We start from the raw sequence: 24,817 nt of genomic DNA on the forward strand, positions 1-24,817 counted from the left end.
ACTTGCTATATCTTTTGAGTTTTCTTAAATATAGGGGAATATGTTATTTTACCTGCAAGATTTAAAGTCTTTAGCTAAGCTACAAGCTATTATTATTGATTTCCGTTCCCATGCTGTGTCACAAGTATGACACATGAAGTCAGTGGCATAGTGACTTCAGTGGGTTTTTTTTTATATGATTCTGCCTTGAACTGTTATGTTGGGAAATTAATATTTTTAATTCTTAATTATTTCAGGAATACTTTGAAAAGAATAAGTTAAAATCAAAAATGAAATCTCTAGGAGTTTGTCCACCTGTCAAGAACCCCACTGCCAGTTTAGACCTTCTTAACCTGTACATGGTAAATCAGATAGCGTCCAAGAAGAAAACACCTGGTAAGTCTTTCGAAGGCCTTTAATTTTGTCTTCATGTGGTAATTCATAATAATGTAAGTTGTCTAATTGGTTGGAGATTCCAGAACTCAAAGCATATGGAAAATTTATCTTAAAACTTTATTACCTTTTAAAATTATAAGCTTAACTAATATTTGAATTAAGATCTTTTATTGTTTTATCTATTTATTTTAATTTTAGGCAAATAGTTTCAAGTTTAGCTTGAGAAAAAATAATGAATGTGTTATTATTATCTCATATTACTTAGGAAATTTATACAGAAAGAATAGCAGTTTTTTAAATTTTTATTGCTTTATAAATAGTACCATTCAAAATTTCCACTTCTTCCCCTCCTTCCGTTTCCCTCCCACTTCCCCACTCACCCTCCCCTCTTTCCCTCCAGTCCTAAGAGAAGGCAGGGTACCCTGCCCTGTGGGAAGTCCAAGGCCCTCCCCCTCCATCCAGGCCTAGGAAGGTGAGCATCCAAACAGACTAGGATCCCCAAAAGCCAGTACATGCAGTAGAGACAAATCCCAGTGCCATTATCATTGGCTTCTCAGTCAGCCCCCATTGTCAGCCACAGAGAGTCCAGTTTGATCACATGCTCATTCAGTCCCAGTCCAGCTGGCCTTGGTGAGCTCCCTTTAAATCATTCACACCGTCTCAGTGGGTGGATGAACCCCTTGCCGTCCTGACTTCCTTGCTCATCTTCTCCCTCTTTCTGCTCCTCAACTGGACCTTGAGAGCTCAGTCCAGTGCTCCAATGTGGGTCTCTGTCTCTATCTCCATCCATTGCTAGACAAAGGTTCTATGGTGATACTCAAGATATTTATCAGTGTGACTATGGGACAAGGCCAGTTCAGGTACCCTCTCCTCTACTGCCCAAGGACCTAGCTGGGGACATCCCCGTGGACACTTGGGAACCCCTATAGAGCCAAATCTCTTGCCAACACTAAAATGGCTCCCTTAATTAAAATATCTTCTTCCCTGCTCCTATATCTGCCCTTCCTCCATCTCAACCATCCCGCTCCCCCAAGCTCTCTCCAATCCTCCCCTTCTCCCTTCTCTCCCCCTCTCCCCTTCCCCCTGCCCCCCCCCACCCCCATGTTCCCACCTTTTGCCTGGAAATCTTGTCTGCTTCCAATTTCCAGGAGGATCTATATGTGTTTTTCTTTGGGTTCACCTTATTATTTAGCTTCTCTAGGATCTCAAACTATAGGCTCAATGTCCTTTGTTTATGTCTAGAATCCACTAATGAGTGAGTACATATCATATTCATATTTTTGGGTCTGGGTTATCTCACTCAGGATAGTATGTTCTATTTCCATTCATTTGCATGCAAAATTCAAGATGTCATTGTGTTTTACTGCTGAGTAATACTCTAATGTGTATATGTGCCACGCTTTCTTTATCCATTCTTCCATTAAGGGGCATCTAGGTTGTTTCCAGGTTCTGGCTAATACAAATAATGCTTCTATAAACATAGTTGCACAAATGCTTTTGTATTATGATTGGGCATCTCTTGGTATATTCCCAAGAGTGGTATTGCTGGATCTTGAGGTAGGTTGACTCCCAATTTTCTGAGAAACTGCCATACTGATTTCCAAAGTGGTTGCACAAGTTTGCATTCCCACCAGCAATGGATGAGTGTTCCCCTTACTCCACATCCTCTCCAGCACAGGTTATCATTGGTGCTTTTTATTTTAGCCATTCTGACAGGTGTAAGATGGTATCTCAAAGTTGTTTTGATTTGCATTTCCCTCATTGCTAAGGAAGTTTAGCATGACCTTAAGTATCTTTTGGCCATTCGAACTTCTTCTGTTGAGAATTCTCTGTTCAGTTCAGTACCCCATTTTTTTAATTGGGTTATTTATAATTTTAATGTCTAGTTTCTTGAGTTCTTTATACATTTTGGAGATCAGACCTTTGTCTGATGTGGGGTTGGTGAAGATCTTCTCCCATTCAGTAGGTTGCCTTTTTGTCTTATTGACTGTGTCCTTTGCTTTACAGAAGCTTCTCAGTTTCAGGAGGTCCCATTTATTCATTGTTGCTCTCATTGTCTGTGCTATTGGGGTTATACAAAGGAAGTGGTCTCCTGTGTCCATGTATTGCAGGCTACTTTCCACTTTATCTTCTATCAGGTTCAGTGTGGTCAGCTCCTATCTCCTTCTGCCCTATATTCTTCTCTCTGCCCAGCCATATCTCTCCCTGTCTCCATCTCCCTAGTGCTGGGATTAAACACATGTATCTTCCAAGTACTGGGATTAAAGGTGTGAGCCACCACTGCCTAGCTCTGTTTTCTCTTTGAGATTGGATCAATCTACTGTAGCACAGAGTGTTCTTGAACTCACAGCGATCTATCTGCCTCTGTCTCCTGAGTGTTGAGATTAAAGGCCTGTGTCACCGTTGCCTGGCCTCTATAACTAATTAGTGGCTAGCTCCACACCCTGATCCTCAGGCAGCTCTATTTGTTATAGCACAAACAAAATATCACCATACCTCATGAAGATTGTCTTCATCATGAACATTTAAAAGCTGGTCTTAAGAAACCACTATTTCTCATGCACAGTTCCCTCAGGAGAAAGACTATGGGTTGTTTCATTCCAAATTTTCAAGTTCTGCTAGAAGATGCTTTTTGCTACTGCTGGACTCCAGTAATTGCTCAGTTGCACTGGGTCAGAGGGACAGAAGTCTATGAATCATTTTTCTTTGCCCAAATGGCTACCTCTGAACTGTTGTACAGAAAGAGAGAACATTCTCACTAGAACTTGGTAGGTGGGCTGGGTACTGAGCAAATAAAACAGTGATCTTACTTCATAAAATGATATGAGACTCCTTCCTCTAAAACAGTGGTTCTCAACCTTCATAATGCCACAGCCCCCAATGCTGCGATTTGATACAATTCCTCATGTTGTGGCGACCCCAATCATAAAGTTATTTCATTGCTAAGTTGTAACTGTAATTTTTACTCTTTTGAATCATAATGTAAATATCTGTGCTTTCCAGTAGTCTAAGAGACAGCTGCCAAAGGGCCGCCTGACCCCCAAAGGGTAATGACCCATGGTTAAGAAGCATTGCTCAGAAGTTTACAGTCTATTGATGGTGATAGGGTTGATCAAGTGTAATAAAATGTGCAAAGTGCTGAAACAGAGAAAACACAGAGTGCTGTGAGGAGATGTTGTACAGTGTCTGAGACAGTCTATTGATCAGAAAGAGGACATTGTGTTGGGTTAGTAGAGCCCCTTTATAGATGGCTAAAATGCAGGAGGAAAAATTAGATTTCATTAATAGTGGTTAGCAGTCAGTTTCTGTAATTACATGTAAAGAACATGTTTTAGAAGAACATTTTCAAATGCACGATCAATTGAATGATATAGCAAAAGATTTTAAAGCTTCTATTTCAAAGTTATTATTTAACATTTTTTTTTATTCTAGAAACCATGAAAAGACCAACACATGTGAATATGAATAGAGACTGGAAAATTCCACTAAGAAAGCATGCGTTAGAACTTCCAATGTCACCTCATTGTGTACCTTCCAAACTGTGCATCGATGACATGGGGACTAAGTAAGTGCTAGCTAAGACAGTGACTAACTGAGAGAAGTTAACTATCAACTTGTGTGTTTGCTGGGAAATTGAGAAGGACATTACCTTCCAGTTCCTGTTCTTGTTTGTCTAATGATATTATAAAATCATTAGGACATGCGTTTATGGAGTTTTGTGCATGTGATTTGACTTTCTATATTAGAAAATGCCAGGGACTGGGAATGTGGCTCAGTGGTTGGGAACACTAGTTGCTCTTCCAGAGAACCTGGGTTCAATTCCTATCACCCACATGACAGCTCACAACTGTCTATAACTCCAGTTCCAGGGGATCCAACACCTTCATACAGACATAACACACAGGCAAAACCACCAATGATTGAAATACAGTAAGTATGTTTTTTTAAAAAAGTAAAGAAAATGTCTATCCTAGTTTAATATATTTTCCTTAAAACTTACTTTTACATAATTTACATAGAGTTTTCTATGTTGAGTGCTTGTGTAGACACTGAGAAACTTTAATATACAGAAGATATATTTTGTGGGTGCTTGATTTTTTTTTGTTTTCTTTAGTGTACCCTATCAAAGATTATGTCGCACAGAAGGAACTGACCCAGGTCAGGTGAGTTTTAAAGAAAATTGTAAGTTGTTTTAACAATTGTTCCCAGCCCTTAGATGATCTTACTGTTAAAATACTAGGCAAAATTAGTTAGCCTTTAACTATTTTATAGTTTCTGAGTGATTCCTTTTGCAGTTTTCACATATAGGAAATTTACTCCTAAGGAATACTCTGATTATTAAGTTTCCTTGGAGCAATAGAAATGTGGTTGGCCTTGTATACTTCACACTTGGGTCTTCTAGTTATCAAAGAATTAGTTACAAAGCACAATTTATATAGAGATTATTTTTAAGTATTTATTTGTGTGTGTGTTCATTGGTGAGTAGGTAGTTGCATATGTATGTGTGCATGGGAGATCAGAGGTCACTCACTCTCCAACTTCTTTTTTGAGACAAGGTCTCTCTGCAACTAGAGCTGGTTGATTCAGTCATACTAACTGGCCAGCAAGTCTAGTGAGCCCTAAGAATTGGCCTGCTTCTTCCCTCTCCATCACTGGAATTGCAAATGTGCATTGACATGTAGGTTTTGGGGAGTCAAACTTGGTCCTTATACTTGCCTAGCAAGCAGTTTACTGATAGAGTCTTCTCCACCTCTCACTGAGGGAGTCTTTCGTTATGTTCACACATTTACTGATCAGTTCATTTGTTCAAATGTAATGAAAATATTATTTCTATCAATTTATATTTATATGATGTTAAGAATTCATGTTTATCACAAGGTAATTTTTAAAAGCATAACATTTTTTGCAAACAAAATCATAATGAATTAGAAAGTACACAGGTTGGTTAAAACTTGCAATTCTATTTAACGCCCAATGCTATATTAATTATTCTTCTTTATCTTTGAATTGTCAGGTTTAAACTAGATCAGAAAGGCAGTGGAAGCTGATGATAGTAATAAAATATCTTGGACATCCTGTCATCTGATTTATGGGTTAGAGAAACTAAGATTTTATGCCATTAGAAGTGACATTCAGGAAAGGAGCTTGAGAGAAGAAGGCAGATCGGGAAAGCAGAGGGAGGCATTCTGAAGTAGACACTGACCTCCATGACTCCTCTGAAGTACCAATGACCTGCCTTTCCATAGGACTTCCCCTTTTGGAGTCATGCCCCTTTTCTCCTAATTTTAGTTCTATTATTTTGACTTCTAGTTTCTGTACTTTTTGTGATCTTGCTTTTTCTTTTCCTACAGTCATCACAAAACATGAACTCATACAGAATGTTCAAAAAACCAGAAAACTACAGTTGTATTCCACCCTCTCTTCCAGTGGAATTACCATCTAACAAACATATTCCAAACCAAAACTCCACCCCAAGGACAGCACCAAATCCTTGGAAATTTGCATCTGAAATAAAGCAAAATGAGCAGGTACATTGGGATTATTACTTCTTTGATGTCATATTTCCATAACAGGTTCTCCTTTTCATAAATTTGACTTAGATGGGTTTCAAATTTATGGTGATAAATGAAGGATAATATTTCACCTTATGCCCATCCCCCCTCCTCATTTTAACCTCCCATTCAGGTCTCTCCAGTCTCTCTTTAACTATGCACTCCATTTTCCTTTCCTTGTGAGATCCTCCTCTCCCCACAGTCCCTTACTTTACACCTAACTCTGTGGTTATATGGATTATAGCATTCCTATCAAAGTCTTAAACTCTGACATCCACATAATAAAATAATACATAAAATATTTTTTTGTGTATCTGGGGTATCTTATTCAGGATGTTTTTCTAGCTTCATCCATTAACCTGTGAATTTTATATTTCATGTTTGTAAAGAGTCAAATAGTATTCCATTGTGTAAATGTACCACATTTTCTTTATCTGTTCATCAGCTAAATGATGTTATTTCTAATTTATGGTTATTATCAACAACACAGCAATGAGCATGGATGAGTAAGTGTCCCTGTGGAAGGATGTACAGTCTTAGGGTATATGCCCAAGGGTGGTATAGCTGGATCTTGAGATAGATCTATTCCCACCTTTCTGAGGAACCACCTCACTGATTTCCATAGTGGCTGTACTAGTTTGTATTCCCAGTAGCAATGAATATGTGTTCCCCTTTTCCTACACCCTTACCAGCCTTAGCTATCCTTTGTTTTATTAATCTGGCAATTCTGACTAGTATAAGATGTTTTGATTTTTATTTCTTTGATGACTAAAGATGTTGAACATTTCTTTAAATGTTTCTCAGTGATTTGTGTCTCATCTTTTGCAAACTCTGTTTAGTTCTGTACCCCTTTTTAATTGGGTTATATTTTTCTTGATGTCCAATTTTTTGAGTTCTTTATACATTTTAGATATTAACCTTTTATCAGACGAGTAATTGTAAAAATCTCTTTTCCTATTCTGTAGCCTGGCATTATTCCAGGTAATGGTGTCCTTTGTCATACAGAAGCTTCTCAGTTTCCTGAGGTCCCATTATTGGTTGTTCTTAGTGCCTGTGTTTTCGGTGTCCTCTTCAGAAATTCCTTCCTTTGTCAATGAGTTCAAAACTATTTCACACTTTCTCTAGTATCAGATTCAGTGTTATCTGTCCTTATGTTGAGGTCCTTGATCGAAATATGGATCCATTTCTATTCTACTAAATGTAGTCATCCCGATTGACCAGCATCATTTGTTGAAGATGTCTTTTCTCCAGCATGTATTTTTTTGACATTTTTATAAAACAAAACAAAAACAGGTACCTATATGTGTGTGGGCTTCTGTCTGGGTCTCCGATTCAATTTCATTGATCAACATGTCTCTTTTTATGCCAGCACCATACTGTTGTACAGCTTGAAATGAGAAAGGGTGATACCTCCAACAGTTCTTTATTATTCAGGCTTTATCAGTATGTATAGATCGATGATCTGATCTTGGTTTAATTTTGTTAGAGTGAATATATTAAGGAATTTATTGTTTTATTTTTTTAGGCTTTCCAGTTTGATGGAGCACAGAGTATGTCCTTAGAATTCTCTAGATTTATTTGGTGTCTGTAGTGATGTCTCCAATTTTATTAATTTAATCTTCTCTCTCTATTTTTTGATTAATTTGGCTAGGGGTTTACCAATCTTACTGATTTTTCTCAAAGAACCAATTCATCATTTCATTGATTCTTTGTATTGTTTGTTCTGTTTCTCCTATTGACTTCAGCCCTGAGTTTGATTACTTCTTGCCATTTATTCCTTTTAAGCGTTATTTCTTCTTTTTATTCTAAAGCTTTCAGGTGTGTTGTTAAGTTGATAACACGATTTCACTCTGTTTATTTCTTTTTAATTTAAGAACTTTGTGCTATGAACTTGCCTTCATTGTGTGTCCTGTAAGTTTGGGTATGTTGTGATTTTATTTTCATTTAATTAATTAATTTTATTTAATTCTAGAAAGTTTTTAATTTCTTTCTTAATTTCTGTCTTGATATAGTTTTCATTCATTAATGAGTTTTTTAGTTTCCATGAGTTTGTATACTTTCTGTTGTTTTTGCTGTTGATATTCAACTTTAATCCATGATGCTCTGTTATCAAAACAGGTTGTTTTGTTTCAATTTTCTTATATCTGTTGAGACTTATGTCCAAGTATGTGGTCAGTTTTGGAGAAAGTTTCATGAGGTACTGAGAATCTTTTGTTATGATTTAATGACTTTCTAAGTCTAATATGATTTAATGACCTTCTAAGTCTAATATTTTCTAAGTCATGTGTTTAGTTTTATCTGAATGACCTATTTGCAAGAGTGTGGTATTCAAGTCTCCTACTATCATCAATATATAAGGGTCAATATGTAATTTAGCCTGTAGTGGATGATTTTGTGTGTGTGTGTGTGTGTGTGTGTGTGTGTGAACTTGGATGCCCTCATATTTGGTGTATAGATGTTACCTTTTTTTTTTATGAGTATGTAGTGTTCTTCCCTATCTCTTCTGATTATTTTTGAGTTGAAGTTTATTTTTTTCAGATATTAAAATGGCTGTATCTGCTTACTTCTCTTGGGTCCATTTGCTTGGAATATCTTTCTCAGTCCTCTTACCCTGAAGTATTTTCTACCCTTCGTGATGTGTTTCTTGGATGTACCTAAAGATGTTTTCTAATCCAATCTTTTAGGATGTGTTTTTATATTAGAGAAGGAAATCTTTAATATTCAGAATTATCATAGAGAAGGAAATCTTTAATATTCAGAATTATCAATGACCTGTGCTTATCGATTATGATTATTTTGTTGGTTTAGTGTGAATTTCCCTGTTTTGATTTAGTGGTTTGGGAGTTTTTAGTCCTTGTGTTTTCTTGAGTGTAGTTAACCTCTTCAGATTGAAGTTTTTCTTTACTGCCTTCTGTAGAGATGTATTGGTACATAGTAGATACTACTTAACTTTGTTTTCATTATGTTTTTAATTCTGGAATAAAATAATTAGGAATGTTCTTCTTCATCTATTGTGATCGATGGTTTTGCTGAGAATACTGTTCTGGACTGATCAGTGTGGTTCCTAGAACTAGTTATTCAGGCCCTTCTGGCTTTAGAGTCTCTATTGAGAAGTCAGATGTTATTCTAATGGATCTGACATTATATGTTACATTGTTTTTTCATAGCTTTTAATATTCTTTCTTTGCTCCATACATTTAGTGTTATGATTATTATGTGTTATGGAGAGTTTTTTTTTTCTGGTACTACTTTATGTTCTGTTTGCTTCCTGTACCTTGATAGGCACCTCCTTCTTTAGGTTAGAAAAAATTTCTTTTATGATTTTGTTGAAAATATTTTTTGTGCCTTTGACCTGGGGATCTTTTTCCTCTATTCTTTTTATTCATATGTTTGGTATTTTCAGTCTTCCATTTTTCTTGGGTGTTTTGTGCCTGGATTTTTTTCAGATTCAAAGTTTTCTTTAACTGAGATCCATTTCTTCTCCCTTTTCCTCAGTGCTGCTTTCCCATGTCTCGTACTCTGCTGATGAAGCTTACCTGTGATGTTTTTCTTTAGATTCCTAAATTCCCATTTTCAGTTTTATGCAAGTTTGGGTTTTATTTAGTGTTTCTGTTTCTACTTTGATGTCTTGTTCCCAACATTTCATTCATTGTTTGTATATGGTTTTATGGTCTTAAGTCATTTATTTATTCATCCTTGAACATATTCATACTTGCCATTTTGAAGCTCTTTTCTTGGGCTTCAGCTGTATTGCATTTCTCAGGACTTACTATAGAAAGCTTACTGGGATCTGGAGATGACATATTGTCTTTAGTGTTTTTTTTTTTTTTTGTACAGGTGTCCAGGCAGCTAGAGCTGGGAGAACAGAGGTTTTCCTAGGTGTCGTTACCTGGTCTTGTTATGGGGTGATGTGTGTTTTTTCTGCTCCATGGTTTCTGTTACCTTTTCTGGATATTAGGAATATGTGTTGACTGTTGTTGTCTGGAGAGAGTGCTCCTGCAGGTCAGCGAGTGGCAGAGAGGAATAGAAATGGGCTAGGAGAAAAGGCTGAGTGCGGATATGGGAAGAACCGAGAGAATGCTGTCAAAGATGGGTCCCCAGAGAAGTGAAGGTGTGATGGTTTTACCAAGGGGATCTGGAAAGTAGGCTGCAGCGAAGTCATGTAGAGAAACAAAAATGAAAGAGCTAGGGGGACTCTGTGTCTGGACCAGGAGTTGGCGTCTACAATGAATGAAGCTGAGGTAGGAGGAGAGGCACCTGAAAGCAATTGCTACAAGGCTAGGAATGAGATTGGAGAGATTGGAATGGGAGATCAGATGGAGAGTCGAAGTCAAAATCAACTACCTGAGTCCCAGCCAGGTTGGCCATCTGAGGTCCCAGGTAGAGAGTGTTTCTTGGTATTGTCAACTGACCACAGAGGGATGAGAAGGAGGGCTGAGAGAATTCACCTTGAGAATCCACCTATATCTTAGAGACAAAATTTTGTTTATACAGCTTAAACTCTATATTCTATTATTTACTTTGTAGAATAGAAAACAAAACATTATATGATACATACTTAAGTATTCATCTTCTTGACTATACATGTTATAATTACACATTAGTTAGCAATTATCTGCAAACAGGTAAATACAATTTAAATTATAAACATGTACATATTGTTTTGTTATTTTCTTCCCTTTTTTAGTTCAGTAACGGAGATTTTTCTGATTCCTTATTTTACAAATTAAATAAGCATCAAGATATTTTCAGTTCATCTCAGAAAAGAGCAGAGTTTGGAGAATCATCTGAGAGAATAAACGGGTGAGTAGAATGTGGAAGGAAAGGACAGAGTGCTGGGCTCTGCATCAGTACTTTGCTCTTAGAAGGACATAAATATTTTTAGTTGAAGATATAAGTACTATTCTAGAAAAAGACCATTATAATGAAACACATCCTTTTGTTAGTTTAATTTTGTCCTTTTAAACACTAACATACCGTGTATACTAGCAAGTTTCAGGGTGCTAGTTCTGTACGTGAATATTGTGTGGACATATCAGTTCCAGCCTCTCCCTCCCACTCATTGCAGTCCGCGTCTCTCCCAGCTTTTAGGAATCATTCTTCTAGTCTAAAGTATAGTTTTATAGCATCGACATATGAGAAAGAATATTTCTATATTTATATATGAGAAAGAATATTTTCCCTTCTCCTTCTGGGTTTGTCACGTAACAAAATCTTTTCTAGTTTTATCCATTTTGATATAACCAACAGGATTTCATCCTTTTTAATGCTAAATACTACTCTAGAAAGATATCCTGCATTTTTAAACTATCCATCTGCTGATGGGCATGCAGCCTGATTTCATGTCTTCATGTAGTGAACAGTGCTACAATATATATGTGGCTGTGCAGCTGCACTGTGGGTATGCTGATTTCATTTCTTTGAAGAGATACCAAGGAGAAAATTGGCTTGATCATCTGCTACATTTGCAGCATTGCGGGACCTTCATGCTGTTCTTTTATAGTGGCAATGCTATTTTTAGTTTATATTTCCATACATGTGTAAGAATTCCGGCTTATCTCCTGGTCAGCGTTTGTTTATTTTTTGTTTATACTTTCTTTTTTAGAAGTAGCCATTGTAACTGGCATGGATGGTATCTCATTGAGGCCTCACTTTGCATTTCCCTGAGGGTTAATCATGCTGAGTGTGTGTTCTCATATATTTTAGTCATATTTTTGCTTTTGAGAAGCATCTATTTAAATAATTTGCTCATTTAAAAAGTTTTTAAAAATTATCTCATCCAGTGTGCATAAATGTGTGTCTGCATGTATGTCTGTGCCCTACATGTGTGCCTGGTGCCAGAAGGAGGCCAGAAGAGGATGTTGGATCACTTGGGAAGACAGTTATAGATGGCTGTGAGCCACCAAAGTGCTAGAAATCAAACTCGGGTCTGGACAGCCATTGTCTTAACTGCTGAGACTTTTCTCAAGCCTAATTTCTCATTTTAAAATTTGGTTATGTGGACTTTAGGGAGGATTCTAACAGATTAATAATGGGAAAATATTTCCTCACATCCTGTAGGTTATCTCTACACTCTCTTTATTGTTTAGTTTCTACAAACCATTTGTCAATATTTATTGTGTTTCCTGTGCTTTATGGCAATGCCCAGAAAACCATTGCTAGTATCTTGGCATATTCTCTAATATGTTCTTTGTTCAGTTGTGAGTTGATTTTTATAGAAGCTGGGAAGTAGCATTGAAGTTTTAATCTTCTGCAAGTAGACACTGAATTTCCCAGAAATGTTTGTTGAAGAGGTCCCCCACATTAGATGATGCCCCTTAATGATTTTCTTAGGGTAGAAGACACTTTGTTTATCACATTAGCCTTGGACTCCAGGATAACAGTTCTGTGATCTTTGTTTTCCCTTCCTTACTATATTACAGGTCTTTTGGGAGTGCCTGCTTCTGTTTTATACATGTCTTAGTAACTCTTCCTTTATAGTGCTGGGAATAAATTATAAAATACGATTTCAACATATAGTGTGCTTTATAACTTATGACATGTTCTATGGTTATTCCCCCATTTATAATGGTAGAAAACTTTTCTGGCTTTTCTTCATTGAGAACTTTGTAACTATCCCAATTATTAAATTGGAATATATCTTTGATAATGTTTTTATAACTCTTTAAAAAATATTTTTACATGAGATAGCTTCCTCCCTCCCTCTAGTCTTCAGACTTTTTTCTCTGCTTGACTAACAGTAGCAGCAGACAGTGGTACACTAGGTTATTTGCTAGACTGTACTGTAGAAATCAGACTATTGAGTATCACGTTATTTTTTCACTAATATAACAATAAATAAAACTGTGCACTAAATTTCACATTGAAATACAGAACCATGTTTAAATTATTTTCAAGTTTATTATTAGAATATATTAAATAAATTTCCACTAAAATATTATTATTTGTATTTTTAAATAGTAAATTTAAAATGCATTTGGAAAAATGCTAGTCATTATTCAGTAAACTCTTGTTAGTTTTCAATTTAAGCTAGTGTTTGTAAATGAAAATGATCAAACCTTTCCTGCTAAATACGATTCTATTTATTCCAAAGTCCAGAAACTGGTGCTTTCCTTACTAAAAGATCTGTGTTCATGGGTGAAGATTGTGGAAGCCTGTGTGAACGAAGACAACCAGACTTTGCTATGGAAAAAACAGTGGTGCAACAGATTTGGAGGAATGATGGGAAAGCATTCTCTAATTTTTTAGAACATGTGATCCCGCCAACTCAGAGTCATCCATCATCCAATCATGACATGGACTCCTTTGTGAGTCCCAATATGATCAATTTACTAAGCAGAGATCAGCCGGGGAGAATGTCAGCCTTCCACAGGTGTGGCTCTGGTAGTTTGAGTGACTCCTGTGTAGATTTTTCTGATGGACGCCATTACACTGGTGGGTGCATGAACGGGGATTTGACAGTTCCTCGGACAGCTTCTCATAGTCCTCCACTTAGTACAAGTTACTTAGGAACATGTCGGGCAACGAAGCCCTACCAGAAGGAGTACAGCGATAGTGAAATCAATGAATTTAGAAGCTCTTTTGAGAAAGACTGTCACCTAACCAGCTGTGGAAGAAAAGGTTGGTATTGCACATTTAGTTTCTCTCTGTATAAATATGTATTATCATGTTTCATTTAATTATATACATATAGTTGGCTCTCCATATCCAAATGTTCTATATTTTTAGATTCAACTAACTATATAAAATCTAAGATGTCTTGGCTGAACACATACAGACAGACGTTTTTATCATTATTCCATAACCAGTAGAGTATTTATGCTATTTACTAACATCATCCTCAGAGTTGGCGAGATGGCTTATTCCTGACCTGAGTTTAATCCTAGATCCCAAGGTCAAAGGAGAGAACCAACTCCTGAGCATTGTTCTCTGACTTCCCCACCCACACACTGCATATGTGAATGCATATGCATGTGTGCACGCGTGTGCGCACACACATACACACACACACACACAAACAAACAACTTTCCATAAAGAGCATTCCATTGTATCAGATAGTCTAAGTCACCTGGAGATTATATAAAGAATATGAGAGTATATACATTATCTCAGCAGATTGAGCCATTTAATGCAAGATACTGGTGTTTCAAGGGATTTCAGTGGCTGTGGGGATAATGAGTAGTGGGGAAGGTTTAGAATCAATTCCTATCAGATACCAGGGGATAAATGTAAAGTACATTATATATATATATATATATGTGTGTGTGTGTGTGTGTGTGTGTGTGTGTGTGTGTGTGTGTGTACAATTATGTATATACAGTATATTTAATATGCTTAGAGGTGCATAAAGTCACAATTAGAATGTTTTATTGTATTATGGTGTGGAAGAATTATCTGTATTTTGTCAATTACATTTTAAATAAATGCTGATTAGCCAGTAGCCAGACAGGAAGTAGAGGCAGGAAAATGAGAACAGTAGTATTCTGGGAAGAAGGAAGCTCCCTCGGGAGTCCTGCCTCAACCACCTAAGAAGCAAGATGTGACCTGCCCCGCTGAAAAAAGGTACCGAGCCATGTGGCTAACATAGATAAGAATAATGGGTTGATATAAGTTACAAGAGTTAATAAGAAGCCTGAGCTAATGGGCCAATCAGTTTATAATCTTATGGAGACCTCTGTGTGATTTTCTTTGGGACTCATGTTACAGTATTATATTATGGACCACCAATTTCCCTCTGTGCATCCTTCTAATATGCTTTGAACTAAAAATGAAAATAAATGTTGCTAAATGTAATTCAGTTTTTTCTTTGAAGGAAAAATTGAAAGTAATAACCAAGAAAAAGCAGTGCAGAGAAATACCTGGGAATACCCAATGTGCTCTATGTAAGTTTTGACTTAAGATCTAGTATAATAAATGTATTCAAATGAGCAAACAGAACATGAGATGATAATGGTTTTGTTGGGTGGTGAGCAAACTAGTCTCAAAGAAGTCTTACTTTTTTATTTTAACTATGTGTAATAGCAACTTCTTAAGCCTATGGTGTTCACAGTTTCCGGCCTCTAAGACCTTAACTGATCATTTAGTGTTGACTATCCACCATATATCTTCTAAATAGCAATTCATTGAATAACAGAGAAAGACGTATCACATGGGTAGAATACTTATTAGCACAAACAACATATTGTCTCACTTGTTGCTTGTTTAGTATAGAATCAGCATGGAGTATGAGAATTCAGTGAGGCAGTATAAACAAGACTATCTCCACTATGCAACAGTTTGTGTTCTACATCCTTGCATGCTAGCATTCCCCTCCCACAGTCTCCGTATGTGTCAGAATAGATACGCTGAGGGTTGCTGTCCCTTATTTCATCATTCTTATGCTTTTGTTACATGGAAACAACGATGTATTACCAGATCTAGCTTTCTACTTTTGGTGATATAAAACATATTTTGTGTCTTAAGGGTTTTAATTGGATCAACAAACATGGTTTATTCCTTTGAGTTTTGAGGATACCCTTGCTGGCTTTCCTACAAAATTATAGATAATGAGGGAAACATTATTTTAGCTCATAGTTCCTGAGTAGTCCTATTTTTCTTAGTAATAATAATTTAGTCAGATCTTTATGAGTTAAAATTTACTTATTCACATTTTTATTGTAAAAGTGATTTCTTATGGAAATCTTTTTTGGGGGTTGGGGTTGAGACAGGTTTTCTCTGTGTCACAGAGAGCTGTTCTGGAACTCACTTTGTAGACCAGGCTGGCCTCGAACTCATAGAGATCTGCCTACATCTGCCCCCTAAGTGCTGGGATTAAAAGTGTGTGTCACTACTTCCTGGCTTATGGAAATCTTTAAAGTATCCATTGATAGAAGAAATAAAACATGCCATTTTAATGGAAGTGGATTTATTAATTAAAACTCAGGTACATAATGTAGTTCTAAAATTGAGAAATTAAATTCCTTGTTTCTCAAATATCTGGAAGTTTATGAGTAAAACATTTTGTTTGACTTCGAGTTTTAAATTCAGCTTTTAAAAAGTGACTTAGGATGCATGGCACTATGTTTCAAAAGAGCAATAACAAAACAGAAAAAGAAAACAAGAACCTGATTCTGAATCTTGAGCGTAGATTTAGATTCCTTGGAGCAATTGTTATAATATAGATGTCTCGGGGCTGGGAATTTGACTCAGTATGATTCGGTGCACAAACACTAGGACCTGAGTTTGATTCCTGCACTATGTAAAAGAGCCAGGTGCATTGGTGCACGCTGCTAATCCCAGCACTGAGGAGTGAGGACCACAGGAGGATCTCCGGGGCCTATGGATTGCTGGCTTTCCCCACTGATGCCTCCTTAAGGACAACACTTGAGGTTGAACTCTGGCATCCACCTGTGCATGCACATGCTGTGCACAATACTTATGTTCATACACAAATATGCAAGTAAATAGAAAATATAGACATTTAACCTACACACTAAAATAAATGAGTATTTTGACATAGTACTCTCAAATCCATATTTTTAAGAAGATTCCCACATTATTCTGATTTGCATGTGCACACACATGCTTGTACACACACTTGTGTACATATACAATATGCAGGTACATAGAAAATATAGACATTTAACATACATATTAAATGAATAGTTTGGCATAGTACTTGTCAATCATACTTTTAAGAAGCTTTTCACATAATTCTGATTTGAAACTAAAACTTAGAATAATAACTGTCAGAGGAAATATGCTTTAATACATTTTTTATTAATTCCTAGGGGTGATGCTCCTTTGAACGAATTACATCATAAGCAGTCATGTGATTTTGACCGTAATGAGGTAAAGTTTATTGTCACATTGTCTTTTTAGTTTGTGGTGTCATACATAACACTTAGGTTACCTTGACTTAAGATATCTTTTATTTGTAAATTTATTTTTATGTATACTCATGTTCTCTTATACTAGAAAAGTTATGGCCTAAAGTTAGAAAATAATGTTATTCATTTGAGACAAATTAATCTAGACACATTTAAAATAGTTCCTACTGCACTATAAGATTTTATTTAAAAAATGCTTTGGGTTTGCAACTGAGTCAGGAACTGAACCATTAGCTTACGTAATTTGATACTCTTAACTATACAAGTTTTCCTCAGTAAGTGTGCTCCTATTTTTATGTCAAATTGAAACAAGTTAAGAGTCATCTGAGAGGAGGGAGCCTCAATTGATAAAATGTCTCAATAAGATCCAGCTATAGAGCATTTTCTTAAGTATGATTGATAGGGGAGGGACCAGCCCATGGTGGGTGGTCCCATCCCTGGATTGGTGGTGCTAAATTTTATAAGAACAGAGGCTGAGCAAGCCATGATGAAGAAGTCAGTAAGCAGTACCAGTCCATGGCCTCTGCATCAGCTCCTGCCTACCCTGATTGAGTTCCTGTCCTTACTTTATTTGATAATGAACAGTGATGTGGAAGCATAAGCCAAAAAAAAAAAACCCACCCACCCACACACACACACACACACACACACACACACACACACAAACCCTTTCCTCAGGTTGCTTTGGTCTTGCTGTTTCATCACAGTAATAGTAACCCTAACAAAGGCATAAGACACATGGGGTTATTACAATTTTTTGTATCTGTTGAGGTTTTCTTTGTTACCTAGTATGTTGTCAGTTTTTGAGAAGGTTCCATAAGGTACTGAGAAAATGATATATTCTTTTCATGTTTGGATGGAATGTTCTATAGATGTTGGTTAGTTCCGTTTAAGTCATAACATGTGTTAGTTCTCTTATTTCTCTGTTGAAAGGTTTCTGACTTGTGTGGTTCTGCAGCCATTCAGCTCCAAAGAAATATACAAAGGTCTACTTTAATTATAAACCTGATCTATTAGCTAGGCTTCTTATTAACTCTTATAACTTATATTAGCCCATAAAACTTGTCTGTGTCAGCCACATGGCTTACTACCTTTTTTGGCAAGGCAGTCACATTTTGCTTGCTCTGTGTCTGGTTTCCTCTCCATTTAGGTGATGACCGAAGACTGACTCTTCCCAGGATTCTCCTGTTCTCATTGTCCCACCTCTACTTCCTGCCTGGTTGCCCTGCCTATACTTCCTGCCTGGCTACTGGACAGTCAGCATTTATTTAAAATACAAGTGGCAGGGTACAGACCATTGTCCCACAACATTTCTCTTTAATTTTCTGTCTGATAGACCTGTCCAGTGGTGAGAGTGGAGGGTTGAAGTCTCCCATTATTAGGAGATTAATGTGTAATTTAAACTTTAGTAGTGTATCCTTTACATATGAGGGTACTCTTGTATTTGTTCAGTATTGAGATTTCCTCTTAATTAATATGAAATGTCCTTCTTTGTCTCTTTTGATTGAATTTAGTTTGAAGTCTATTTTGTTAGATATTAGGATAGCTCCACCACCTTGTTTCTTAGGTCCATTGGATTGGAAAAATTGTTTTTCAGCCCTTTACTCTGAGGCAATGTCTGTCTTTGAGGTTGAGGTGTACTTTTTGTATGCAACAGAAAGATGGATTCTGTTTTCATATCCAATCTGTTAACCTGTGTCTTTTTATAGGTAAGTTGAGTTTGTTTATATTAAGGGATATTGATGACCAGTGATTGTTAGCTCCTGTTATTTTAGTTTTCATTGCTGATGATGTTAATTTGCGTGTTTTTAGTTTCTTTGGAATTTGGTGCTGTTAGATTATCTATTGTCTGTGTTTTCATGGATGTAGCTAACTTCCTTGGGTTGGAGTTTTCATTCTAGTACTTCATGTAGAGATGAGTTTATGGCTAGTTGTTGGTTAAATCTGATTCTGTCGTGGAATATCTTGTTTTGTCTTGTCTACAGTGATTGAAAGTTTTGATGGGTATAGCAGTCTGGTCTGGCATCTGTGGTCTCTTAATGTGTCCATAATGCTTTACCAGGATCGCCTGGCTTTCATTGTTTCCATTGAGAAGTCTGGTGTCATTCTGATAGGTCTGCCTTTACGTGTTAGTTGGCCTTTTTCCTTTGCAGCTCTTAATTTTCATTCTTTATTCTGTATGTTTAGTGTTTTGATATTTTTGTGGTGAGGGGACATTTTTTGATTCGGTCTATTTAGTGTTCTGTAAGCTTCTTGTGTCTTCATAGGCATATCTTTCTTTAGGTTGAGAACGTTTTCTTCTATGCTTATGTTGAATATATTTTTTTGTGCTTTTGAATTAGACTTCTTCTTCTATCCTTATTATTCTTTGGTTTGGTCTTTTCATGGTGTCCCATATTTCCTGGATATTTTGTGTTAAGCTTTTGTTAGATTTAATGTTTTCTTTGACCAATGAGTCTATTTCCTCTTATTGTATCTCCAGTGCTTGAGATTCTCTCTTCTATCTCTTGTATTCTGCTGCTTATGCTTGCATTTGTGGTTCTTGATCTTTTCCCCATATTTTTTATTTCCAGAATTCCCTCAATTTGTGTTTTCTTTATTGTCTCTATTTTGGTTTTCAAGTCTTGAATTGTTTCTTTCATCTGTTTGATTTCTTTTTCTTGGCTTTCTTTAAGAGATTTGTTTATTTCTTCCGATTTTTGTTTGTCTTTTCCTCCATTTCTATGAGGAAATTTTTCATTTCCTCTTTAAGGACCCCAAGCATTTTCCTAGAGTTATTTTTGGGTCATTTTCTTCTGCTTAATCTATATTTTGTTGTTCAAGTCTTGCTGTTGTTGGGGACTTTTGTTCTGAGTGGTCTTTAGTGTACATTGAGTGGAACATGCTTGAGATTTTACTGGTTTTGCATTAGGAATACTGCATGTTACTTCTGCTCATGTCTAGAAATTAAATTCTTCATAATATCTATATAAAGTCTACATCAAATTCAAGACATACTTAGAAATGTAAGGTGGCTTTACATTCAAGAGGAAAGGGAGGCAGCAGGCAGTGTCTACTTATCTATAGCCCTGTGTCCCAGCAAAAGACATAGAAAGCACTTCTTTCAGTCCATGTTGACTGTCACTTAGTCTGTCATATAGGAAGCTAGAAAGGCAGCCTTTCTTTCAGTTCATGCAGACTCTCATATAGTCTGTCATATGGTCTGTCAGCTGTAAAATGCACCTCAGACACTCAGAAGGGGCACCTGTAGCCAGTCTCCCATCAGATTTTATAAAAATACAGAGCAGAATAGAATAAACCCAGTTGTCCAATATTTTTAGGTTCATAGAAATTAGGGAACATTCTGGTTTTTAAAAACAAGAAAGGAAACAAAAATCATTAATTATTTAGAAAGTGATAAAATTACAGCCAACTGTGTGTTCCATAGATGATTTATAGTTCTAAGCTTTGATTATATTTTTTTAAAGAAAAATACTACCCGGTATCCCTAAAGATCAGAAGGGTAAAGCTAAGCCACTAGAGGTCAGACAATGGTGGCACACACCTTTAATCCCAGGATTTAGGAGACAGAGACAAAGAGATCTCTCTGAGTTCAAGGCCACTCTGGGCCAGGTAAGATCAATGCAGAAACGAATCCAGGTGGTGATAGCCCACACCTAATTCTAGTACTAGGGAGTCAAATGCCTTTAATCCCAGCACTCAAGGGAATATAAAATGGGAGGAGAGAGAGGCTTAGTCTGTGGTCACCCAGCCTTTGGTAGGTAGAGGTTAAGACTTTTCTAGTGGCTTGATTGCTTTGCTTTTTTGCTTTTGGGGTTGAATCCCAATAACTGTCTCTGGGGTTTTATTATTTATTCTACATCCCACCAAAAAAAACCCAAAAAACGTATAACATACTACATTCCCAAGGACTTTAATATCTTGAATTTGTTTAACAACAAGCACCATAACAGTATGACGTTTTGCCTTTTGATAGTAATGCATTTCTTAGCAGTTGCCTACTCTGCTCTCCATGTTTCTAAATTTAGTTTAATAGTTCAAATTTGAATTGGAGTTTAAATTTAGTTGAAAGTTCTATAGGATGAAATGGTGGTGTTGGTTGGATATGTGAAGAGTGCTATGAATACCTTGGATGCTTATAATCTTGATTCTTTCCTCTAGATCCCAATGGAAAGAAGAGGAGTGTGTCCTTTAAAAGGGAGGCCGATGTCTGCTGAGAGAGTCTGTGCGTGTAACTGTAGGATATCTTTGTTTTAGAAAAGAAAGAAATAGACATCAAATTTTAAAGGTTTTAAAGATTTTACCAGCAAACAAATATTTAATAGATGTTTTAGAACAGACCCCAGTAAATTGATTCCTTAAAATTTCTCTTTCCTTTTATAAAATAGTCATGATGAACACATAGAATATAAATTTACAATTTCACAGATAGTTTTATACTCAACGGTAGTTTGAGACAATACAAACAGTATTTTAAAAAACATGCCCTATTGCATTTCCTACCATGCTCCCTAGAGGTCACTATTGACCTGTTTTCTTTTATTTGTTTATTTTTTATTTATTTATTTTCTTTGTTTTTGTTTTTGGCACAGTTTTCCTTTTTCACCACGTGTTTGGAATTTGTGGCTTTTACAGATTAGTTTCTTCGGCTACCCAACATTCTTTACATCAACACGCTCTAATTGACTCATGCATCTTCTGGCAACAGATACTTGCTTACATTGTCCCCGATATTTTGTCCTTGGCTATTTTGTCCACTCTTGACATTTCTGGAACACACATGAAAGTTCTTGGGTATATTTCTGGGAATGGAACCAACCACTTTCACATGATGCATTACCTTTCTAAGGTGATGCACGCTTGTTTCCTAGATCTTACATGTCCACTTGAGCCTGCTATAGGCAGCAGGAAAAGTCATATAGTCACCTGTGCTATATCAATCTTTCATCATTATTTAAACCTAATAGCTCTTGGTAGTTTTAATATTTTACGTCTCTGCTTACTAATTAGATTACTTGGTCAGCCATGTTCCATGTTTTGCTCGTGTTACCTTTTGTTTTGCTTTTGGATACAAGATCTCACTGCAGTCCACCGTCACTCTGCCTCTGCCTCTCGACATCTGGAAAACAGTTGCTCGTGAGCGTGCTATGCTGCCTCTTGCTGCATTTAAGATCCTTGCTTCTCATGAAGGAGCGTGTCTTTTCCTGGCTATATTTGCTATGCTCTATGTGTCTTTTATAAATCTTGCATACTAATTGTTTATAAGCTTGTGTATGCTAGTGTTTCATATCTGAGTAACTTTCTGTTCATAAAAGTTTTATGCCTACTAGGCATGTCATAGGTTTTTGGTTCTAGAACAGCTCTTCCTGTTATCTGGTCTGCTAGGATACTTAGAAACCTTTGTGAACTTTTACAATTTTTATTAATTTATTACTTTAAATTATCATGAAAATGGAGCCAGGTGTGGTGGTGTGCACTTTTCATCCCAGCACTCGGGAGGCAGAGGGGGTAGATCTCTTTGGTTTGAGTTCAGCTTGGTCTGCACACATAGTGAGTTCAGAATAGCCAGAGCTATAAAGTGCGACCCTGTCTCAAAAAAAAAAAAAAAAAAACAAAACAACAACAACAAAACCAAACCAACAAAAAACTCTTAAATTACCATAAAAATTAATGGGTTTTCTCATCAGACACTTTATAATATCTTAAGTTTCCCCTTTTATTGTGGTTTCCCCTTCCTTTATTCATCCCAGTTTCTTCCCACATCTCCTTCCAACTAGATCCATTATTTCTTTCTATCTCTCGTTAGAAAACAAACAGGCTTCTAAGGGTTAATAATATAATATAATGAGATAAAATAGCATAACAAAAACTAACACATTGGAATATGCCAGAACAAACAAGCAGAAGGAAGAGAGCTCAAGTGAAGGCACAGAGACAGAGACCACTTGTTAGCACTCAGGACTCCACAGAAACACTCGATTGGAAGACATAGGATCTATGCAAAAGACCCATAGGGTAGGATGATTGAAGAAAATAATATTTAAAAATAAAAGATAAAAATTATAGTAAATTTTTAATAAAAAGGAAAGTCCCTGACATGACATAATGAGACAAGGAACCTCCAATAGTGCCTGTGAGTTCATTTTCTGGACATGCAGCCTGCCCTGAAGAGTAGTTTCCCCAGTGAGACTTCCCAACCAAAATACTAAATTTTCATTTCCAAGTGGTTATCAGTTGGAGATAGCTTCTGGGTAGGGATGGAGGTTGTGTGCAGTTCCCCTTTCAGCTCTAGGACCCCATCTGGGGTAGACCCATACAGGCCCTGTGCATGCTGCCTCAGTCTCTGAGTTCATGTGCATTGAGCATGTTGATTTAGAAGGCCTTGTTTTCTTGGTGTCCTCTGTCCCCTATGACTCTTCTACTCCTGCCTCTCCTTCCATTGGGTTCCCTGAATCCTGAATGAAGAAATTTACTGGGTTGTACATGATGGATTTTTTTCTGGCTTACTTTCTTTTATTTTTATGGATGGGATTGTTTTTCTTATTCTATTTACTTTAAATATTTTTAGCATAACTGTCCTGGTTTTCATGAGTTATCTTTGTGCTTATCTTAAAAGGCTATTTCTCTACCAGTTTTAAGAAATCTTTCTAAGTATAGTAATTCTGATTGACAGTTAATTACTTTCCAAGCTGCCAAAAAATGTGATAGTAGTCTGCTGTTTCTGCCTTTCTATATACATTGACATTTTCTCTTACAACTTTTAATGTTGTTTCTTTGTATTTTCAACATCTTAACTGTGATGTGTATTTGAGGCTTTAAATTCTATCCTTCACACTTTTGGATATCCACTTCTTTCTCTGGGTTTAGTAATTTGTTCTGCTATCATTTTTTTTAATTTAGTTTTTACCTTAGTTATTTCTTCTCCCTCATGGATTCTTGGATTTTACCTCTTGTACATGTCCCAGAGTTCTTGAACATGTTGGTCACGTTCACTCCGCTTTTTCTTTTGATGTATTATAGTGTATTTTGTCTTAACTTGTCCTCCATCTTTGAAATTTTCTTTGTGTGGTTTTATCTGTTGATAATTCCCCTCTGATCTATTTGATTTTTTGGTCCTCTTATTTCCAAATTTTCTGTTAGGTTCTCTTTTTTTCTGGTTATTTCCATTTCCTGGCTAGATTTTACCTCTATAATTTTGCTTCAAAATTACTGATTGTTTCATCTCCTTTGGCAAGTCCAAGTTTGTTTGCTTACTTTGTTTATTTAGTCTGAGTCCTGGCGAGTTGTCTTCAGTTCCTTCCTGCTGTTTAGGGGGAAGTGGACTGCAGTAAAGATGCAGGGATCCAACAGCAGTCCAGTGCCAGCTTGAGCTAGAAACTATGTACTGCTCCTTGTTCCTGAAATTCAGAGACAGGTGCACTAGAGTAGTCCTGAGGGAAAATTGAGTTTAGAGGTGGGTTTTTTTGGTTTTTGTTTTGAGGAAATAATGGGGAAAGAAGAAACAAGAGAATAAAAAGTAAGAACAAGAAGGCAAGTGTAGGGGTCCAATGTGTTGCCAAGTAGGTATAGAGAAAGAATAGCAGAGCAGTCTTTCCTGGAAGATACAAGTTGAAACACAACAAAGGAATAATCAAAGCACAAAGAGGCAAATACTAAACAGAAGAAATTTATGAAGTGCCACGAGCTGCATGACTTTAGGGCCTACCTAACTGGGTAGCTGAGCATGAAGAAATGGCAGACTCACGTTGAGAATAGCCGAGCTGGGTGCATTCTGCACTCTATGGAGTACATGACAACAGTAACTTGGAAAGCCAGCCTTTCTTTTAGACACCTGACTCAAGGAGGAAGGTTTTCATATGCAGCTAAACAAGGAGGCAGGTCTGTTTCATTTTAGTAGGAGGTCTCTGTGGGGGAGCAGTCTGAGGCTCTAAACATCAGGGAAAAGATGCTGCTGTCAATGCACTCTGTATACACTGTCAGTGCTGCACACAGGCCGAGGATGGTTTGCCATCTCTGTGAGT

General features: G+C 36.7%; 1 protein-coding gene across 1 annotated transcript in view; it reads left to right on the plus strand.

Annotated features, from left to right (window-relative positions):
* Positions 1-24,817, plus strand: part of Redic1 (regulator of DNA class I crossover intermediates 1) — a 49,239-nt gene that overhangs the window by 19,363 nt on the left and 5,059 nt on the right. Inside the window, exons 3-11 of the mRNA XM_075962396.1 lie at positions 237-375; positions 3,808-3,940; positions 4,490-4,538; positions 5,727-5,903; positions 10,615-10,730; positions 13,021-13,547; positions 14,741-14,810; positions 16,698-16,758; positions 20,958-21,021. Of these exons, the coding sequence (XP_075818511.1) occupies positions 237-375; positions 3,808-3,940; positions 4,490-4,538; positions 5,727-5,903; positions 10,615-10,730; positions 13,021-13,547; positions 14,741-14,810; positions 16,698-16,758; positions 20,958-21,021 (1,336 nt within the window). The remainder of the gene's footprint in view (positions 1-236; positions 376-3,807; positions 3,941-4,489; positions 4,539-5,726; positions 5,904-10,614; positions 10,731-13,020; positions 13,548-14,740; positions 14,811-16,697; positions 16,759-20,957; positions 21,022-24,817) is intronic.

Source organism: Microtus pennsylvanicus, chromosome 2, assembly GCF_037038515.1.
Source record: "Microtus pennsylvanicus isolate mMicPen1 chromosome 2, mMicPen1.hap1, whole genome shotgun sequence".
In the NCBI taxonomy this organism is placed as follows: Eukaryota; Metazoa; Chordata; class Mammalia; order Rodentia; family Cricetidae; genus Microtus; species Microtus pennsylvanicus.